Source organism: Strigops habroptila, chromosome 4, assembly GCF_004027225.2.
Source record: "Strigops habroptila isolate Jane chromosome 4, bStrHab1.2.pri, whole genome shotgun sequence".
Classification (NCBI taxonomy): Eukaryota; Metazoa; Chordata; class Aves; order Psittaciformes; family Psittacidae; genus Strigops; species Strigops habroptila.
In genome coordinates this window covers 39,570,306-39,586,991 of record NC_046358.1, presented here as the reverse complement: position 1 = coordinate 39,586,991, position 16,686 = coordinate 39,570,306, and the positions used below count along the sequence as shown (strand labels likewise).

At 42.3% G+C, this 16,686-nt stretch overlaps 1 protein-coding gene across 5 annotated transcripts in view; it reads left to right on the top strand.

The window, feature by feature from the left end:
* Positions 1-592: 592 nt before the first annotated feature.
* NPAS3 (neuronal PAS domain protein 3) overlaps positions 593-16,686 on the top strand; it is a 614,400-nt gene continuing 598,306 nt past the window's right edge. The window contains exons 1-2 of one of the 5 annotated variants that reach the window (XM_030482076.1): positions 593-922; positions 1,132-1,410. In XM_030482076.1, coding sequence (XP_030337936.1) covers positions 1,253-1,410 — 158 coding nt within the window. In that variant the 5' untranslated portion in view covers positions 593-922; positions 1,132-1,252. Of the gene's footprint in view, positions 1,411-4,802; positions 5,263-16,686 lie in introns of those variants that run through there. The other 4 variants (XM_030482078.1, XM_030482079.1, XM_030482081.1 and 1 more) reach the window with 4 other exon arrangements.

The window sequence follows — 16,686 nt, the reverse complement described above, 5'->3', positions numbered from 1 at the left end:
CGCTGCCCACCCGCGCCCCCCGCCCAACTTTCCGCGCTTCGCTTCTGGCCTCCGCCCCGCGCAGCGCCGCGGCCCGGTGAGCTGGGCGTCCCGGGGGCACCGGCCCCGAGCTGGCGGAGCCGCGGAACACTGCGCGGAGGAGGGCAAACCCGGGCGGAGCGCGGGCGGGGCGGGCTGCGCGCAGCCCCGGGGCGGCACAAAGGAGCCGCGGATCTGCGGCCGCGCATCCCGGGGGCGACTGGGACCGAGCCACCCTCCGAGCCGCCGCTGGAGCGGAGCGGTGCGTGCCGCAACCGGAGGGAGCTCTGCAAGGGGGGTTTGCACAGCTTTCGGCAGTATAATTGATATGTTGAAGCAGCAGCAGGGATCAGTGCGTGCACAGGCACCACACACCTTACAAGTTTGACTAGCAATAACATTGCTGCACACTAGGAGGGGAGGAGAGTCAGCTCCTATAATAGGGAACAAACTCTGCCATTGCAGAAAAGCGGCGCATTTTCTCGCTGGTGAAAACCGTCCCTTCATAGAAAGAAAGAAAAGGGGGGGGGGGGGGGGTAAGAGGGGAGCAAAAGCAAAAGCAAGTTACCAAGAGCAAGAACTTGTGCTGCAACAATCCTTCACTCTTCCTCTTCTCCTCAGGACTCTGGGAGCAGGGATATTCTTCCCCCTCCCCCCCCGCACAGTTGGCTCTAGCCCAGACTGTGGTCAGCCGCCTTTATTATTACTTCATTGAGACAGAGAAATCCTCTAAGACTTGCATTTTGGGTGGAGGGTGGGGGGTGGAGGGACGAGAAGGAGGAGGGAAAAAAGGCAACATTTGCTGCTCATCATTTTCACTGCACCGCTAAAGTAATTGCGCCCCCCTCTCTCCTCCCTGTCCCTCCTCAGCTTGGATTTTTCTCTTACATCTACAGCTCCAGTGGTATTAGACGTACCTTTTTTTTTTTTTTTTTTGGTAGCTCTGATATTCTTCCTCTTCCCCTTCTTCCCCCCCTCCCCCCTCCATCTTTACGCGTTGCATGTTTGCAATTCAGTTAAAATTCCCCCCCTCCTTACCCCCAGCCCCCCCAAACTCCTCTCGATCTCAGCCCAGCAGCGCACATCAAAGCGCCCTTCCTCACTCTCTCTCAGTGGCCGCCACTCACTAATGGGATTGCAGCGTGCCTGGCTCCGCTGCTGCAGCCGCCGGAGGGAGAGCCGCTGCTGCTGCTGCACCGCTTTGCCGAGACTCGCCGGGTGCTGAACCGCGGGGATGATCAGGATCTTCCCGGATTTCAGCGTGCAGGTGACGGCGGCGGCGGCCGGCGGGGCGGCCGGGGGGGTGCCGGCGGCGCCGGGCATGGGGCGAGCCGGCGCCGCGGCCAACGGCAACCCGCAAAACGTCCAGGGCATCACCTCCTACCAACAACGGTGAGCACCGAGGGGGAGAGGGGTGTGCGGCTCTTCCTGAGGCTCCCTCACTGCTTTTTCTTTGTGCTTTTGTGCTTCTTTGTTTTCCTTTTCTTTATTTTCTTTTTTAATCTGTTTTTGCTGTTTGTTGGGGGGAGCTTGGTTGGAAGGGAGGGTTTTTTTCCTTTTTTTTTCTTTTTTCTTTGTTTTTAAATACAGCATCTTTTAAAATGCACTGAGAAGTAAACACAATCTCCTAGTTTTGTCTCGGATGAGCTGGGAAGAAACAATAGAAAAAAATACACCCCCCCCCAAAAAAAAAAAAAAAAAAAAAAAAAGAAAAATAAAAATGAGACCCCGGCAGCTTAGCTTGGCTGCTGCAAAGTTTGGGATCCTGTCCGCTCATCCCTTCTAAAGAGGAATTTCTCAATGTCAATGCCTTGTGCAAATCCCACTGTGTGGCAGCCAAGGGGATAATTGATCATGGTATGCTGATTGATAATTTGCTTTCAAGCAAGAAAGGGAACAATTTTCACTTGGGGTTGCACACTTGCAATTCCACATTGTAGTTTAACAGTATTATCGTGTCACCTGTTACTACAGGGAAATACAGCACGAACCCCTAAGTATACTCAGCACTGGGTTGTGGGGTTGGGTTTTTTTTTCCATCTTAAATGCATTCTAATGCAAATGCAGGAAATTCACAGAGAGCGCCTTTAGGAAGCAAAGCGTAGAAAGTTGGCAGTAAGTCATAAGGAAGTTTAAAGACTTTCCCTATCCCCCTAACAATTCATCGATATGTGCTGATATTAACATGAAGCTTAATTAATTACCTGCCATTTCTTTGCATTTCAAACCCGAAGTTTGAGTCTGTTAGTTTCTTCTGTCATAAGCTTAGAACCGAAGCTGAATCCTCAAAAAAAAGTCGATGACAACAGATAGATGTAGGCTGAAATCGGAACAAAACATTTACATTTCTCTAAATGCAACAAAAAGGGCACTGTCCCAAGTATCTTGCTTTCCACTATTGCGTTAAATTAAATACTGTGAAAAATGCGGTATAATCTCAAATAGCCGAACTAAATACCTTTACGAACTTAAAAAAAAAAAAAAAAAAAAAAAGGAAGTTTCAGCGTAATGTTTCAAACTTAATTGGTTTAGGAGCCAGGTTTAGATAATCAACCACTGCCTGTTTTGTTGTTCAGCAACTTTGAGTTGCTTCCTATAGTTTTGGAAAACACATGATATATTTTCCATTTGATGCCCATGATAGAAAACGTTTGGTGATAACTTTTGTAGGTTTCATAAAATGAAAAATGAAAAAAATAATAGGAAGCTGATACTCCTGAAATAATACCTGATGATGCCTAAGCACTTACTTAGCTAAGAAACATTTGAAACTAAGCACGAGTCTTGTTTTGCTCAAGCAAACACACCGATCTTTCTCATATAAATATATATTAAAAAAAAAAAAGCTTGAATGTGAGAGCTATAAAGAATGGATTAAAGTTTATTTCTTTTCATCGTTTCTGTATGATTTTTGTCACTTATAAGAGATTTAAATTACAATGGAAACTGACGGACACTTTAACGAGGAAGTACAGGCAGCAATCACAATAGTTTAGTCTGTGAAGTGGGGAAGTCAAGGGTCAGAAATGTCAGATTGGCTTTTAGACAAATGAAAGAGACCTCTGGAGACTTTCAGTTAAACAGAAATATATAGACAAGGCAGCATGCAATTTTTTAGTACTTCGCGTTTAATGGTTTGATTATGTCAGTCTGTAATCAGGACGAAGTTACAAAAACAGTACTCCTCTGACAAACTACTAACACCTCTAATCCAAATAGCGCGTAGCAGATAGCCAAGTGCTTTGCCTAATAGGAATCCCGACCAGCCTGGATGTCTCGCACAGTGACCTGACACCGGGAAAAATTTTTGCACTTCTTCCAAATTTTGTCTGTATATTATCGACAAGACAGCGTGCTTTACATCGAACGATTTTTCTTCGTGCTGTCTGGAAATTCATAAAATACAGCAGACCCCGACGCCTTCTTAAGCTATTGCCAAAGCCGAGGTGACACCTGTTAACGTCCCCCCCGTTTTTTCCCCTTTCCGGGGGGAGGAGGCAGCTTTGCCGGCAGGGAACGGCAGGTGGTACTTCCTAGACGTGTCTCCCCCCATCCAGTTCTTCACCTCCGCCTGCACCCGGCCGCCTCCAGCAGTCCCCGATACCGCCGGCGCGGGGCCGAGGCGGCTGCGCACGTGCGCAAAGGCCAAGCAGAGCCCGCACGTGCGGAGGGCAGTGCAGGCGGCGGCTCTGCCTCTCTCCCCCCTAGCCCTCGGGGCTCCGCGCAAAGTTACGCCGGCCCGGTTGCCTCCTGCGGGGAGAGCCCCCCGGTGCGCGGACGACGCCCCGCAGCCAAACTTCCAGGTGCTTTGGTAACTTCTCCCCCGCCGGCTCTGCCCTGCGGCTCACACGCGCTCAACCCCCCCCCCAAACTTTTGGAACTGTCGCGGAAACGTTTCTCGTGAATAAATCCTCCCGCCTTTCGGGGCTTGCTCGTTTCCCCGCGGGATTTTCCCTGGGAGCAGGATCAGGCCCAGGAAGCTGCACCTCCAAGGCGGCAGAAGAGCAGCCACAAAGTTACCTTGGAGATGGAAAGCTTTTCGCGAAGGAGTGATTTCTCCTTTAAAAGCTCCAGCGCTCAGGTTTTCCCGGTGTCCTGGAAGGAACAATTAAGGTAGCAGTTTCTTTTCCCCGCGCATTTATTTCATGATTAGTTTCATAATCTCCAGTAAACCAGCGTGAAGTGCTACTCCCTTTCCCAACAAAGCTGGTCATCACTCTCCCTTAACGTATCCAGGATTACACCGTTTATTATGCCGGTACCAGCGCGCACTCTCGGAGAGGGCCGAGGGTGCGTGGAATCCCCCGGCCCCACGTCGGCCCCCCCGGCAAGGCCCCGTGGGCCGTGGGGTTCTCGCCTCCCCCAGCCGGCGGCCCCCGCCCGGGCTCACGGGGGACACGCCGCCGGCGCCCTTAGAGTTGCGGAGGGAGCCCCTGGTCCCTGCCACCCCCAGCCCCGCTCCCTGCTGGAGCCCGGGCTCCCGAGGAGGAAAGTGTGCGAAACTGCAACTGAGTGGCGTTGTTGCGCCGGCAGCGGAGGCTGCGTCCCCTGCACGCAGAGCGGGAGCGGAGCTGGGGAACCAGCTGGAAAATACCCAGCGGTACTTCCACTGCGGCCAGGCCCGGCGCTCTCTGACTCCCCCCTCTCCTCCCTTCCCCTCCCCGCCCCGCTGGCCCCACGGCCTGGCACCCCGCGGAGCCCGGCCCGCGGGGGGGTGAGCGCGTGTGAGTGCGCGGGAGTGTGTGCACGCGTGTGCGAGTGTGAGTGCGCGTGAGTGTGTGCGCGAGTGTGTGTGTCTGTGTGCGGTGTCGCACCTGCCGGCGATGCCAGCGGCCGGGCTGCCCGCCGGGGCTGTGCCGCCGCTCGCTCTCCCCGCCGCCGCCGCCGGCCGCCGCCGCTGCTTGCGCTGGGCATGTCTCTGGGGCCGGCGAGGCCCCGGCTCCCTCCGCTCCTCGGCTTATGGACGGCGGCAGCAGCAGCGCTAGCAAGCGAGCGAGCGAGCAACCTGCACCAGGACTGCGCGGAGGAGTGGGAGCCCGCGATGCTTTGGCCTCAGTACTTTTCCTTAGCCTGTCTGGCTAAGCAGGGCCATTGCTGCCGCCGCTGCTGCTGCTAGACACACCACACACACCAACATCAGGAGGGGGAAAAGTAAGGGAGAGAGGAGGAAAAAAAAAAAAAAAATCCCAGGAAGATGGCGCCCACCAAGCCAAGCTTTCAGCAGGATCCTTCCAGGCGAGAACGGTAACACTTTCTCTTTATTGAACCTGCAGCAGCAGCAGCAGCCGCAGCAGCGGCGGGCCGGGCCGGGCCGCCGTCGCCGGGGGCCGGGGCTGGCTGCCATGCCGGGGTGGGGGGACCTGCCGCCGGCACCCGCTGCTCGCACAGGCGGGCACCGGGAGTTCCTCCTAGTGCGTACCGCCAGCCGCGCACAGACACACACACGCACAGACACACAGACACACGCGCACAGACACACAGACACAGGGCGAGCCGCGCAGCAGCGGCCCCGCTCCGGCAGCCGCACCGCCGCGGCTTTCCGGAGCCGGTGCTTGGCGGGGCGCGTTGGCGAGCGGGCGTGTGTGTGTATGTGTGTGTGTGTGTATGTGTGTGTGTGCGCGGAGGCGGGAGCCCCCCCGGGCGGCCCCCTCCGCTCGGCGGCTCCGGGGGCGCTGGGGCGCCGCGCCAGGCCCGGCTTGCCGGACGGAGGGGCCGGCCCCGCCGGTGCGGTTCAAGTGCGGCTAGGCCGGAGCGGGGGGGCCGCACCGGCAGCTGCGCCCGCTGGGCTGCCCGGCCCGGCCCGGCCCCCGCGACCCGCCGCCGGGCCGCGGGTGCCGGCGCCCCCCGGGGCGGGCAGAGCGGAGCCGGTGCGCGGGTGGGCGGGAGGCGGTGCGCGGGGCCCGGGCGGGAGGCGGGAGACGGGAGGGGGGTCGCGCTACCCCCCGTTTGGTTCCCGGCCCGCCGGCTGCCCCATGTACTTTCGTTGGGGGAGAGTGCTTGCTGTTAATCTGCTCTGCTGGTGACACGAATTGCCCGTAGCGGATTTGTTCTAGTAAAGTGAATCTTTCTAGAAGTGACTGGTAGGAAACAAGAGTACAAGTTCGTGTGATGTTACTTGGTGATTCTTACAAAGTGCTCAGAGCTCCATTGCTACACTTGGAGGATACGTGTGCCCAGGCGGAGAGCATCCAGAGGGTTTGGTGTGGGCTTTTTCCCCCTCCTCCCCCCCCACTTCAGCGCTACCCGTGAAGTAGGTAAGGGGTGAGGAAGGTTCCTGGTTAGTTGTAAAAATGGAAATTAACATTTAGACAGCTTTTAAAAGTAGCTGGATCATGTGTTACTCAGTTTATATTTCACAGCACAAGTCTGGAAAATATTTAAACAAAAATAAAGTCTAGGGAATCAGGCTCATTTTAATCCTAATTTTAAACTTACATGTTTTCAGTATGATCAGCATTTCTAGTACAACTTCCAAACCCCACAGATTTTATCTAATAGCTGTGCCATTTTTCCCAAGGAAGCAAACTGCCCGGTATCAGAAAACCATGCATTTCATATTCGCTGCTGAAGTATTAGTGTGGCTGTGTTAGATGCATTAGTATTAACTGTTGCACTTTGACAAGGCTATATATTGATATGTAGCAGAATTTGGAGATACACATAATGGGAAAACACTGCATCCTCAGAAGTCAATTACTTAATTTACAGATTTTCATCTTCAACTATAAATATTACTTTTTTAAAAAAATCTCCATTTCAGTGGCTGCAGAGGCGTTTCTACTGCGTTAATAACACTTATAGCAGCAGGCTTCTCTCCTGCAGAGTTCTTTGTTGGAAAAACAATTTGTATCAATAAGTCCTGTCGTGTCCCCTCCCAACACACAATTCTGCTGTCTTCTTTCTGAGAATGGTACTAGTGCTAAGTGTATTTGCCAGGATAGCTTCAGTAATCTCTCCAGCAGAAGCATATTTGTGTGCCATTTTGGGAATTTCTCTGAGATAGGAATCTTGAAGATAGAATTAATTTCTAGGGGAAACTTCATAGCCTGTGCATGAGTGCTTTCTTTATCACCTGTCTCCATTTGGCATTCGGAGAAGGTAAATCAAAGTGCGCGATTTGTTATTCTGCTCCACTTGAGAGCTGAACTAAATAACACTTGGTCTGAAATTCTGATTGAAGTTGTAGGAGGATATACTGTATTTAATTTAATGCCCTTTAATAGCATCTTCTTGTTCAGCTCTGATGCTGTCATTTTAAAGGTTGGATCGGAGTAGTTTTTCCCTGTAGGGAGTGGGAGGAGTAATCATTTCAGGGAAAAAAAGTAGTCTAAATTCCTAGAACACTAATAGCCACAAACTTGGCCTAGTGTCCAAGCAGTTGTTTTTTTGCCCTTAGGGCTCACTTTGTTATCACTCTTTACAACACTCTGAACAGTTCAGGTATAAATATTACATGTAGAAGCCGATGACATTTTTTGTAGCAGAAATAACAGCAATCTGTTTGTTCCTTAAAAAAAAAAAAAGTTTTGGAGAAGATCGATCAGCGCTTCAGTAAACAGGCACTCATGTACATCTTATTGAAAGTTATGTAACGTGCTCCTGAAGTCTTGTGTGTAACTGTTTATCTAAGCTGTCTGTACACATCCTTCCAGCTGTGTGCGCCAAGCTGTTCGGAGCACAGACGCAGTCCAGTTACCTAAGGGTTTTTGCAGTCTCTTCTCAGATACTACTTCAGTAAACTAGTTCACAGGATTAAGAATCCTGGAAGAGAACTTTGTGTACATTGTTTGTTTCATCTTCACTTCCACAATATTTAAGTAGATTGTGTTACGTTTTTTCAGGCAAAAGCTGAGTGGTTACAAAACAACTGTAAAAAGCAGCAGTCTCTGATGCAACCAAGCACTTGATTTGTTTTGAAACTTTTTTTCACCTGTTTAGGTTTTCTAAAGAACGTTTGAAGTTACACACATTTGCTTGATTTTCTTTTTAACTATGAGTCTTAGCAAATTTTCCAGTTACAGTAGCAGTTTAGGTTTTTTTTTTTCCAACTGTATATACCCAAGAAAATTAAATACACAGAAGTGTCATGCATATGATATGCCAGCATTGATTTGTAAAGCATATAGTAATATTGAGTGCTATTGGTTTAAAGTGAAAGAGAAAAAAACCCCTTTATTTTGGCATTTTTTTCTAGAGCATGAGCTTAAACACAGCAGTGATAAATGATGATATGCATTGTCTAACACTTGCTTTTATATAAATAGCTCCAGAAGATTGCTTAAATGATAATCGAAAATATGAAATAGGGTGGCCTTCATATCACAAGGCCAAGGGTCTACAAATGGAAAAACTGAAATAATGAAATATTTCCAAGGCAACAGACTGTCAACAAGAACAGTAATGCATGGGCATATCATAGAGCTACCAGAGAGGATATTAGATGTTATAGCTCTAGAGCCAGGAGTTATAATGACCTTTATTAAATAGAGCCCTCCCACATTACAACAATCTTTCTGATTTCTGATTTATGGATTAGCAGTCATACTACTCTTCATAATTTGAAACATTCTCCCACTATATTTGATTTGCTGCATTTTCCTCCACTGGAATCATACATTATTTAGAGCTTACACAAGAATATTGATCAACAAAAGTTATATCACATATTTCCAGTAACTAATGGGATTCCGAATAACAAGGTTTTGTCTGCAGCACTGTTTCTACACTCTTTACAGCACAACTATTTTTTTTTCTTGCAAGTTACATCCAGTTAGCTTGTTTTCTACCAGTTTAATGGCATTAATATTCTAATGCTATATTATAAATAAGTTATAAGTAATTAGAGAGTTTTGCTACCCGATTAATACAGCATCCAGAACCATAGGTATTTTTAAGAGAATATCAGGATATATTGTCAACATCTGTCTCCTTTATTAGTGTCTCACTTGAATTTCGGAGTCTAATATACTGGCAGTTTCAAATCACATTTGTTTGAAACTTGGCACACAAGTTGCCAGCCCAGATGGGAATTTTACTGCGAGAGTGATGTAAAACAGTTGTTGCAAATTGACGTTCTAGGCATCAGTTTCATCAGCGTCCTTCCTAAAGAGTACAATGTTTAAATAAATGTTTGTTTCCATAAAACAATCTTTATAACAATACCTTCTTTCTTGGAAAACTTACTTTAAGATAAGTATTTTGAATAACTGATCCTGGCCATGAAAAATAACTATTACCATTTTATTAACATTTTGGGATTGATTCTGCTCCCATTGAGGTCAGTAAGATGAAGCGGTTTTACAAACATGGTGGAATTTAATTTGATATCAATGAAGTAATTGGGTTTTTTTAGAATTTAATGATATGAGACCGTTTCCTGAACTCTCATCTCATGTGAATAAACCTTACATTCAGTCAGTCCATCCAATACGTTTTATATTATTGTCACTAGTGGCTCTTGCAGATGTAAAAGCACCTCATGTGGGATGAGATTGCAGCATTGGTTACATTGTTTCAAAATGAATCGAGCAAACTTGTTCTGCAGGATGTCTGCTTGGAAATTTCTTTTTATATTTTACACAGAAGATATTTTTAAGGTACATGGCCAAGACTTTGCATTTTGCATCCCAGTCATTTGTTTCTTTGGTTGGTTTGTTTGTTTGCTTATGCTTAATGTTTGGCTTTCTTTTTTATCTTTTCCTTTTTTTTTTTTTTTTTTTTTTTTTGGAAGCTGCCAAAGATTGATGGCCGTGAGAGGAAATGTTTTTAAAATTCATTTCATAATAATTGCATTTTTTTCAGAAGAGGCAATTTCTTTCTATGTAATATTTATAAGGCTACTGCATGTTATCTTTAACATACAAAGTCCCGTTAGTGCGAATGAGGTGCGTGACTTTTTGTTTAATAGGACTTTGCATAATAAGGATAATTTGTAATAATATTGCATTTTGCTGCATAAGAAGATGTGCTATAGTAAGAATATAATGGTTGCTGCCATGTCTTATATGACTAGAGCATTGTTCTGTGACTAGCTCTAGCAGTAGTTTCACTATACACAAAGTCCTAGTCAAATGAATAGGACCGTTGTGCCATTGATTTGAACAGGACTTTGAGTAGTAAAAATATTCGTTAATTTTGTATGCTATAGTAGTATATTACATGGGACAAAGGAGGTATGTTAAGGGTAGGATAGTGTTTGTATCTGTAACTTGCAGAATTGGACCCTGTCTTTGGGAAAATTTTGAGTTCAAGTTATACCTTAATTTTTAAAAAGTCCCAAATGAAATTATTCATGTAATTAAAGTATACTACAGGGAATCACAAGCAAGGATAAAAGTATTTTTACCATATAATTCAATAGATACAAATTTGTTCTCAGTGAGATCACAATGACAAACTTTAACATACTTAGAGGAGGAGTGAACTTTGCATCTGTGTGTTATTATAGAATGCAAAAGTCTTGAGATTCTCAAGTAAAAATGGAGCGGTCCTTAAGGAAATTCTGCTGTCAGTCTGCTGCAGCTAGATACTGAGAGTTATGCCGGCCCTTACCCAGCACTCTGCATGCCGGCAAGAGTTGGGCACATTAAAGAACGAGTGATATGTAAGCAAGAATTTGAAACGGGTTACCAAAAACAGAGTATCGAAGATTTGTTACAGACTATTTTCCCAGCCTTTCTTATATGTTGCATTTTGGAGTTTCACTCTTTGGTTGTATCTTGTCATTTGTCTGTTCTAGGGAACTTCTCACTGATGTATAATATCTGAAGACGACTTTTATATTAATACTGAATATTTCTGTAGATATGTTTCTTTATATATCTTAGCGTGCTTCGAAAGGTCTGTAAACAGTATTCTACGTTTTACTGATGAGATAGTTGCGCACAAAAGATTCTTAAGAACTAGCAGAAGTGGCAGAAGATGTCAATGTAAGCACTAGGAATAAAATTCCAGCCCCCATTTTGACTTGTGTATTCAAAGATTACACTGCCTTCCTTAGAGGGTTTTACATTTCTTTTACAGGCAAAACCTCCACTGAAATAAAGTGCTTTCAGAGAATGGCTTGATTGCAATTTAAAATTAGCTGTTAGCTTGATATATAATAGAAGTTCAACACTTATGTTAAATAATTTAAGTGGAGAAGTACTGTTCCGTTACCTGCAGGCATGTTAGGCTTATATATGTATATAGTGAACTTACAGGATATAGCCTGAATAATATGTATGTATGTAATCTACAATAATGTCTCTGGGGCCTGGATTTTCTGAAGAGCCTATTGGATTTAGGCATCCAACACATACTGCATTTCAGTGAAATATGGGCACCTAAATCCTATAAGCCCCTTTTAAAATACTTGCCTGGGAATTTTGTCTCCAGCAGGAATTTAGAGCCAGCTTCGTTACACATTACATTATTTTAAACTGAATTTTATTGAGTAATGAATAGTCTTTGAACAGTCATTTTTGGTTGAATCCTAAAGCTTACAGTTTTACTCAAATTTAGGCACATTACTGATATGATGGGGAAGGATTTTTTTCCCCTCTTGCTAACATCTCATATTTGAAAGTCATGTGCAAACTCACATTTATGATCAGTTTACCCGCAGCCTAGGCTTATATGAGTTAGGTAGTTCAGAATTGTCCTGCCAAAGCTGTAACTAATTTAGCAAAAGTATAACATACCAAATTTTAGAAGAATGCTTTTTAGAAGGCTGTTTTTTCTTAGAGATGATGTGAGGCAGAATTTGTTGCTTTGTGGGAAAAAAATGTAAGTGGGCAGTCTTCATAGGTCAAGGTTGAGGTCAATAGAAAGAACTGAGTGACTGAATCTGTACAGTGCTGGCAGCGGGATTAAAAAAGGAAAAAAGTCTTAAAAAAGAGAATAGCTGCCAGTGGTACTTATCCTTCAGCCTTCACAGCTGCCAAAGAAAAAAAAAAAAGGCAGCTGATCTTGTTTGTCTGACTAAAGTTAGGTGTAGGATTGGCATGTTTGCTTCACCTTTGCATAAATTACTAACGGTATGGACAGGAGGTTCTCAAAAAAAAATGTAAAAAAACCAAACCTTTTTTCTATTGGTAAATAACAAATAGAAGATGAACAGAAAAAGAGAAACAAATGCTTTGGACTGATTTATATATTCAGTCTTTCTGAGTTGCTGTTCAGTTTCACAACAAAACTTGCATTTCTTGTGGAAAATCAAAAGTACAGTAATTTTTTTCAACGGCTGAATGAGCTAGATAAATGGTACTCAAGTAGCAGTGTTTGAAGGATCCAAGTAGTTTACTAAAGTATCTTAATTAATTGGATGTTCACTTTAATAGTGAGGTTTCCTGTTTGTAGGCAGAGCTCTGTAACAAGAACATATATTTGATACATAAATGATATAGATATGATTTCAGAAGGCCTATTTTTATTCAAGATCTCTTTTTACTAAACAACTGTTCCAGATTAAAAAACAAGAAGAAATAAATGGAGGTGACATAAAATACAGACTTCAGATGAGAAGCGTGATGGAAAAGATACAGCAGATTCCAGATCTTTCAAACATATTTGCTGTTCCTTTTATCAATCGCTCTGCTTACACTCAAATTTGAAAACTAAGTGGTGCTGTCTTTCCTTTTATTCCTTTGTTAATGGGAAGAAAAGTGCTTCTCTACAGAACCATGATTTGGAAACTGTTATTCCATGCTATTTGAGGGGTGTTTTTCAATTTCTGTTTTTGTATCACTTCTCAAGACCAGAATAGGAGACTGTAGGATATACCAAACACTGCAAATCCCTTCTTCTTCCCTCCAAAATTATTTGACATACTGAATGTGCATCTTTAGGAACATACAGTATTTAGATTCTGGATTTAGGAATCTTCTCGGAGTGATGTTTTTTTGTTTTTTTTTTTTTTTGTTTGTTTCTTAATGTTTTTGTGATACTACTGAAAAAAAAAAAGTATTTAAGTCCTATTCATGACTTATTTTTTTCTTGTAGCAATTATCATGTATTACGATATTTGTTCAGTTCAAATAGGAGCAAACCCCAAAATGAAGGAAGTGTCTTTTAACTGTGAGAGAATGGCAGAATATTCTACCTGAAAAGCAAATTTAGAATTCTGTTATATTTACTCTGTTTTTTAGTAATTGTGAGGAAAACTTTAAAAGATTTTCTACTGACTTGTATACATGTATACCACAAAGTGGAGGCATATGTAGATAGACACAGTATATGTATTTGCTTGAAAGGAAATAACGCTAGTTGCTTGTCTTCAGCAAGCTATAAATGTCTTACTTTAGGTAAAGTTAAATGTAAATACATGCATTGGAATGGCAATTTTTCCCCTCTAATGCTGTGAGGGAAAAGTAGGCTCATCCTTTTTTTTGCACATTTTTATTGTTCTGTGTAAATGTAATTTGTTAATCCTGTGAAATTTGTCATAGATAAATTTGCTTGGATTATCTTGTCACCACCGTATCTGCATTCTTTTGTTCATTGCTTATTCATAATTTAACAGTCTGGCAGTGAGCCTTTTTGGGATGCTCACAAAAGATATATGACCTCTACCAGCTGCTACTATAACCTGCAGAATGCACAGCAAGACATTAGAAACGTGAGGATTCCTCTACTGATTAAAGTGCTCTTCATTTAAACAGTCTGTTCATAAGAATCTCAGGAATCTTTGTGGATAGCAGTTTTGATTTTTCTTTTCTCACAAAATTAGTTTTTTTGTATTTCCCGCCCCCCCCCGCCCCGAGTGGGAAAACTAACATTGACTCTTAAGATGGTGGTGCTTTGCTTTCAGATGGACTAATGGAAATTAAATCCTTTATTATATATGCATATGTATACATAAGTGTGCATGTGCATATACATATTTGCATATATCTGTACCTATCTTTACCTATGCATGTGTACGTATATGTATATTTCCTGCAGTTTTGCAGCGGGAGAAATTAGTACCCGTGTGTGTTATTTTAAAAATAACTCTTCTATTAGGATATTTTTCAGCACATATTATTATGCAGTACTAATTTACAGAAGAGTTGTCTGATTTAACCCTGCTTTAGCCTCAGCATCTTACAAATTGTATTGTGTAAATACTTGATATTATACAGTACATGAAAGACATTAAATAGAATGTTACTTGAAGTGTAACATTTTAGATTTTCATTATTCTCCCGACTCAGTTTAGCATATAAATTTTTTCCCCTTTTTACTTATTTTTTTCTTCTTATCTGCAGATCAGCTTGTGAGTAATGGCTAGTTTTTACCTCCCCTTTGTGCTGGCACATGATTATAGTTCAAAATAATTCATTGCTAATCCATGCAGTATTGGTTCATCTCCATCACTCTGTTTTGCGATTAGAGCCTCAGGCCTGTAAGAACATCCTTCTGTACAGTTTTCTATCCTGATTTTTCTTTGACTGCAACCCATATTTTAAATAGTTCTGTCATTACTGTTCACCTGCCAATCCTTTTGCATTTGTCAAAAATGTATCAATTACAAGAAATTAATATTTTGGTAAGGTTGTTTCTTAAAGGTTTATGAAAAATACATGTTTTTCACTGCAGTAAGTCTCCAGCAGTGGTATATATATAGGTCTTGGTTCATCTCAGCCGATGATGGAAATCTGACTTGAGTTTCTCATTTTTCCTTAGCAGTCTGAATTTCCTATGTACTTATTTACATTAGGTGCCTCAAGAAGTCCAGGATCTTAAAAAGAAACAGTGTCTTTTTGACACAGACTATAGTAGAATAGTAATTACAGTCTTGTCATTCTTAACACAACATTTCGAACAGAGCTGGTGTAAAATAAAGCTGACAGAGGAACTTTTAAAATACATAGGGCCTGATCCTACTATGATTACTCTGGTTGAAGTCACTGTCTATTGGGTCAGATATGAACTGATATGATATAGACTTATATGATAATAATGATATCGTACCTTGATCAGATTTAAATTTAATATTTCCAGATTATGAAACAAATCCATCACTTTATTTCACATCAAATAATGCTAGTTTTATGAGAAGGTCATCTAGAAGATTTTTCAAGACTTTGTTTCAGCATTGAGTAGTCCTGTATTCCTTTTAATAATTACTTTCATCTCATTGTAGCCGTGTGTTTGAAAGTGTAGGTCAATAAGGATGATCGCATTCAGAATTTCATGATCTGTGTAGTGGAACAAATTGAAAGCAAAGCCTGTATCAATCACTGTGAAGGGAGGGTTAATTGTTACTGCTTCTCAAGCCTCTGGACAGATAAACCAGTAATGAAATACTTATTGCTCTGAAATGTGAATGGTTAAGGATGAAACAATGGAAACAGAAGCAGCCTTCAAAGATAACAAAAAAAAAAAGCAAAGAATAATAATCTGGACTAAAGTAAGATACTGTATATGCTGTGTATTAACATTTTAAAAGTATTTTTTTTTCATCTAATATAGCCTTCTAGTAATGATGTAAGACAGCAGAATGTATTAGGTTTCTAAAGAGAATATAAATATGAATTTAAAATCTTTTATTATGCAAACAATTTTAAATGGTTTACGTGAAGTCTGGACCTTAGGTAAATGTAACATTTCTAGCATGAAGTGTTTTCTTTTCTTTATTTTTCATTTGTGGTACTGTTAAGTGTTTTGTTTTGTTTGTTGTTTTGTTTTTTTTTTCTTGAAAAGCACAGCTGTATTTACTAAATCGAGTATGTTTTGTTTTCTTTTGAAGGTGGTTTAAAGCATTTTGTCTACAGCCAACCAGGACTCTAACAGAGTGTTTAAAGATAGAAGCAGCAAAATAAAAATGAGTGCAAAACCAAATTATGATATTACAGTAAACATTTAACCATTTCTAGAATGTGAACTCAACATTTTAAACATCTGTTAGTTACTTATATGTTGAAATATATGCAAAAATATTTAGCCAAATTGAAGTCTTAGGCCCATGACAATCATCTCAACACAGTGGGTAGTTCTGAAAATTAATGAGAATGATAATACTGTAAAGACTGTTCCAGAGTTTGCCCAAATTCATTATCTAAGACTCTTGTTAAGAACATCTCAAAGAATTTTAACCAGGAAAATATATTAATGGTTCAAAAGCATTTTTCAAAATGGTGATTTATAAAAGTATAATGGAATTATATATGCAAGAGCTGTAGTTAGAAACACAAATAACAGAGGAGCAGCACATTATGAAGGAACATTTTCCAATAGCTAGGGTACTTGGCTTTGATTTTGTCTATAGATGTCAAGGTTTCCTTATGATTTATATTTCAGGCTGGAGGAAATGAAAAAGTGAAGGCAACTTACAAATAAATATACTTTTGACTTCTTGTTAGTTACTTAATGAGGCCTATAGCTGCTTAAAAGCTGAGGAAAGTAATTAATAATTTTAGAACTGGTGTAAATGGCTTTTAGACAATCGAAAAGCACTTTTAGGAGGAAGGGTGATGAGACACATCTTTAGATTTCTCTTCAGAATGTTAAGAATTTCCTGTTGCCTGTTTCCTGATGGGATTGACGCAGCTGTGTATCATATGGAATGAAAGAGGAACCGAGTGCCTGACTTTGTTTTATGCACGTCCTTTATTTAAGAAAATGTATCTGTTGATTTTTCCTTTTTTTTTTTTTTGTTAACACATTACTGCTATGAATGCTATACAGAAATTTGTCAAAGTGGGA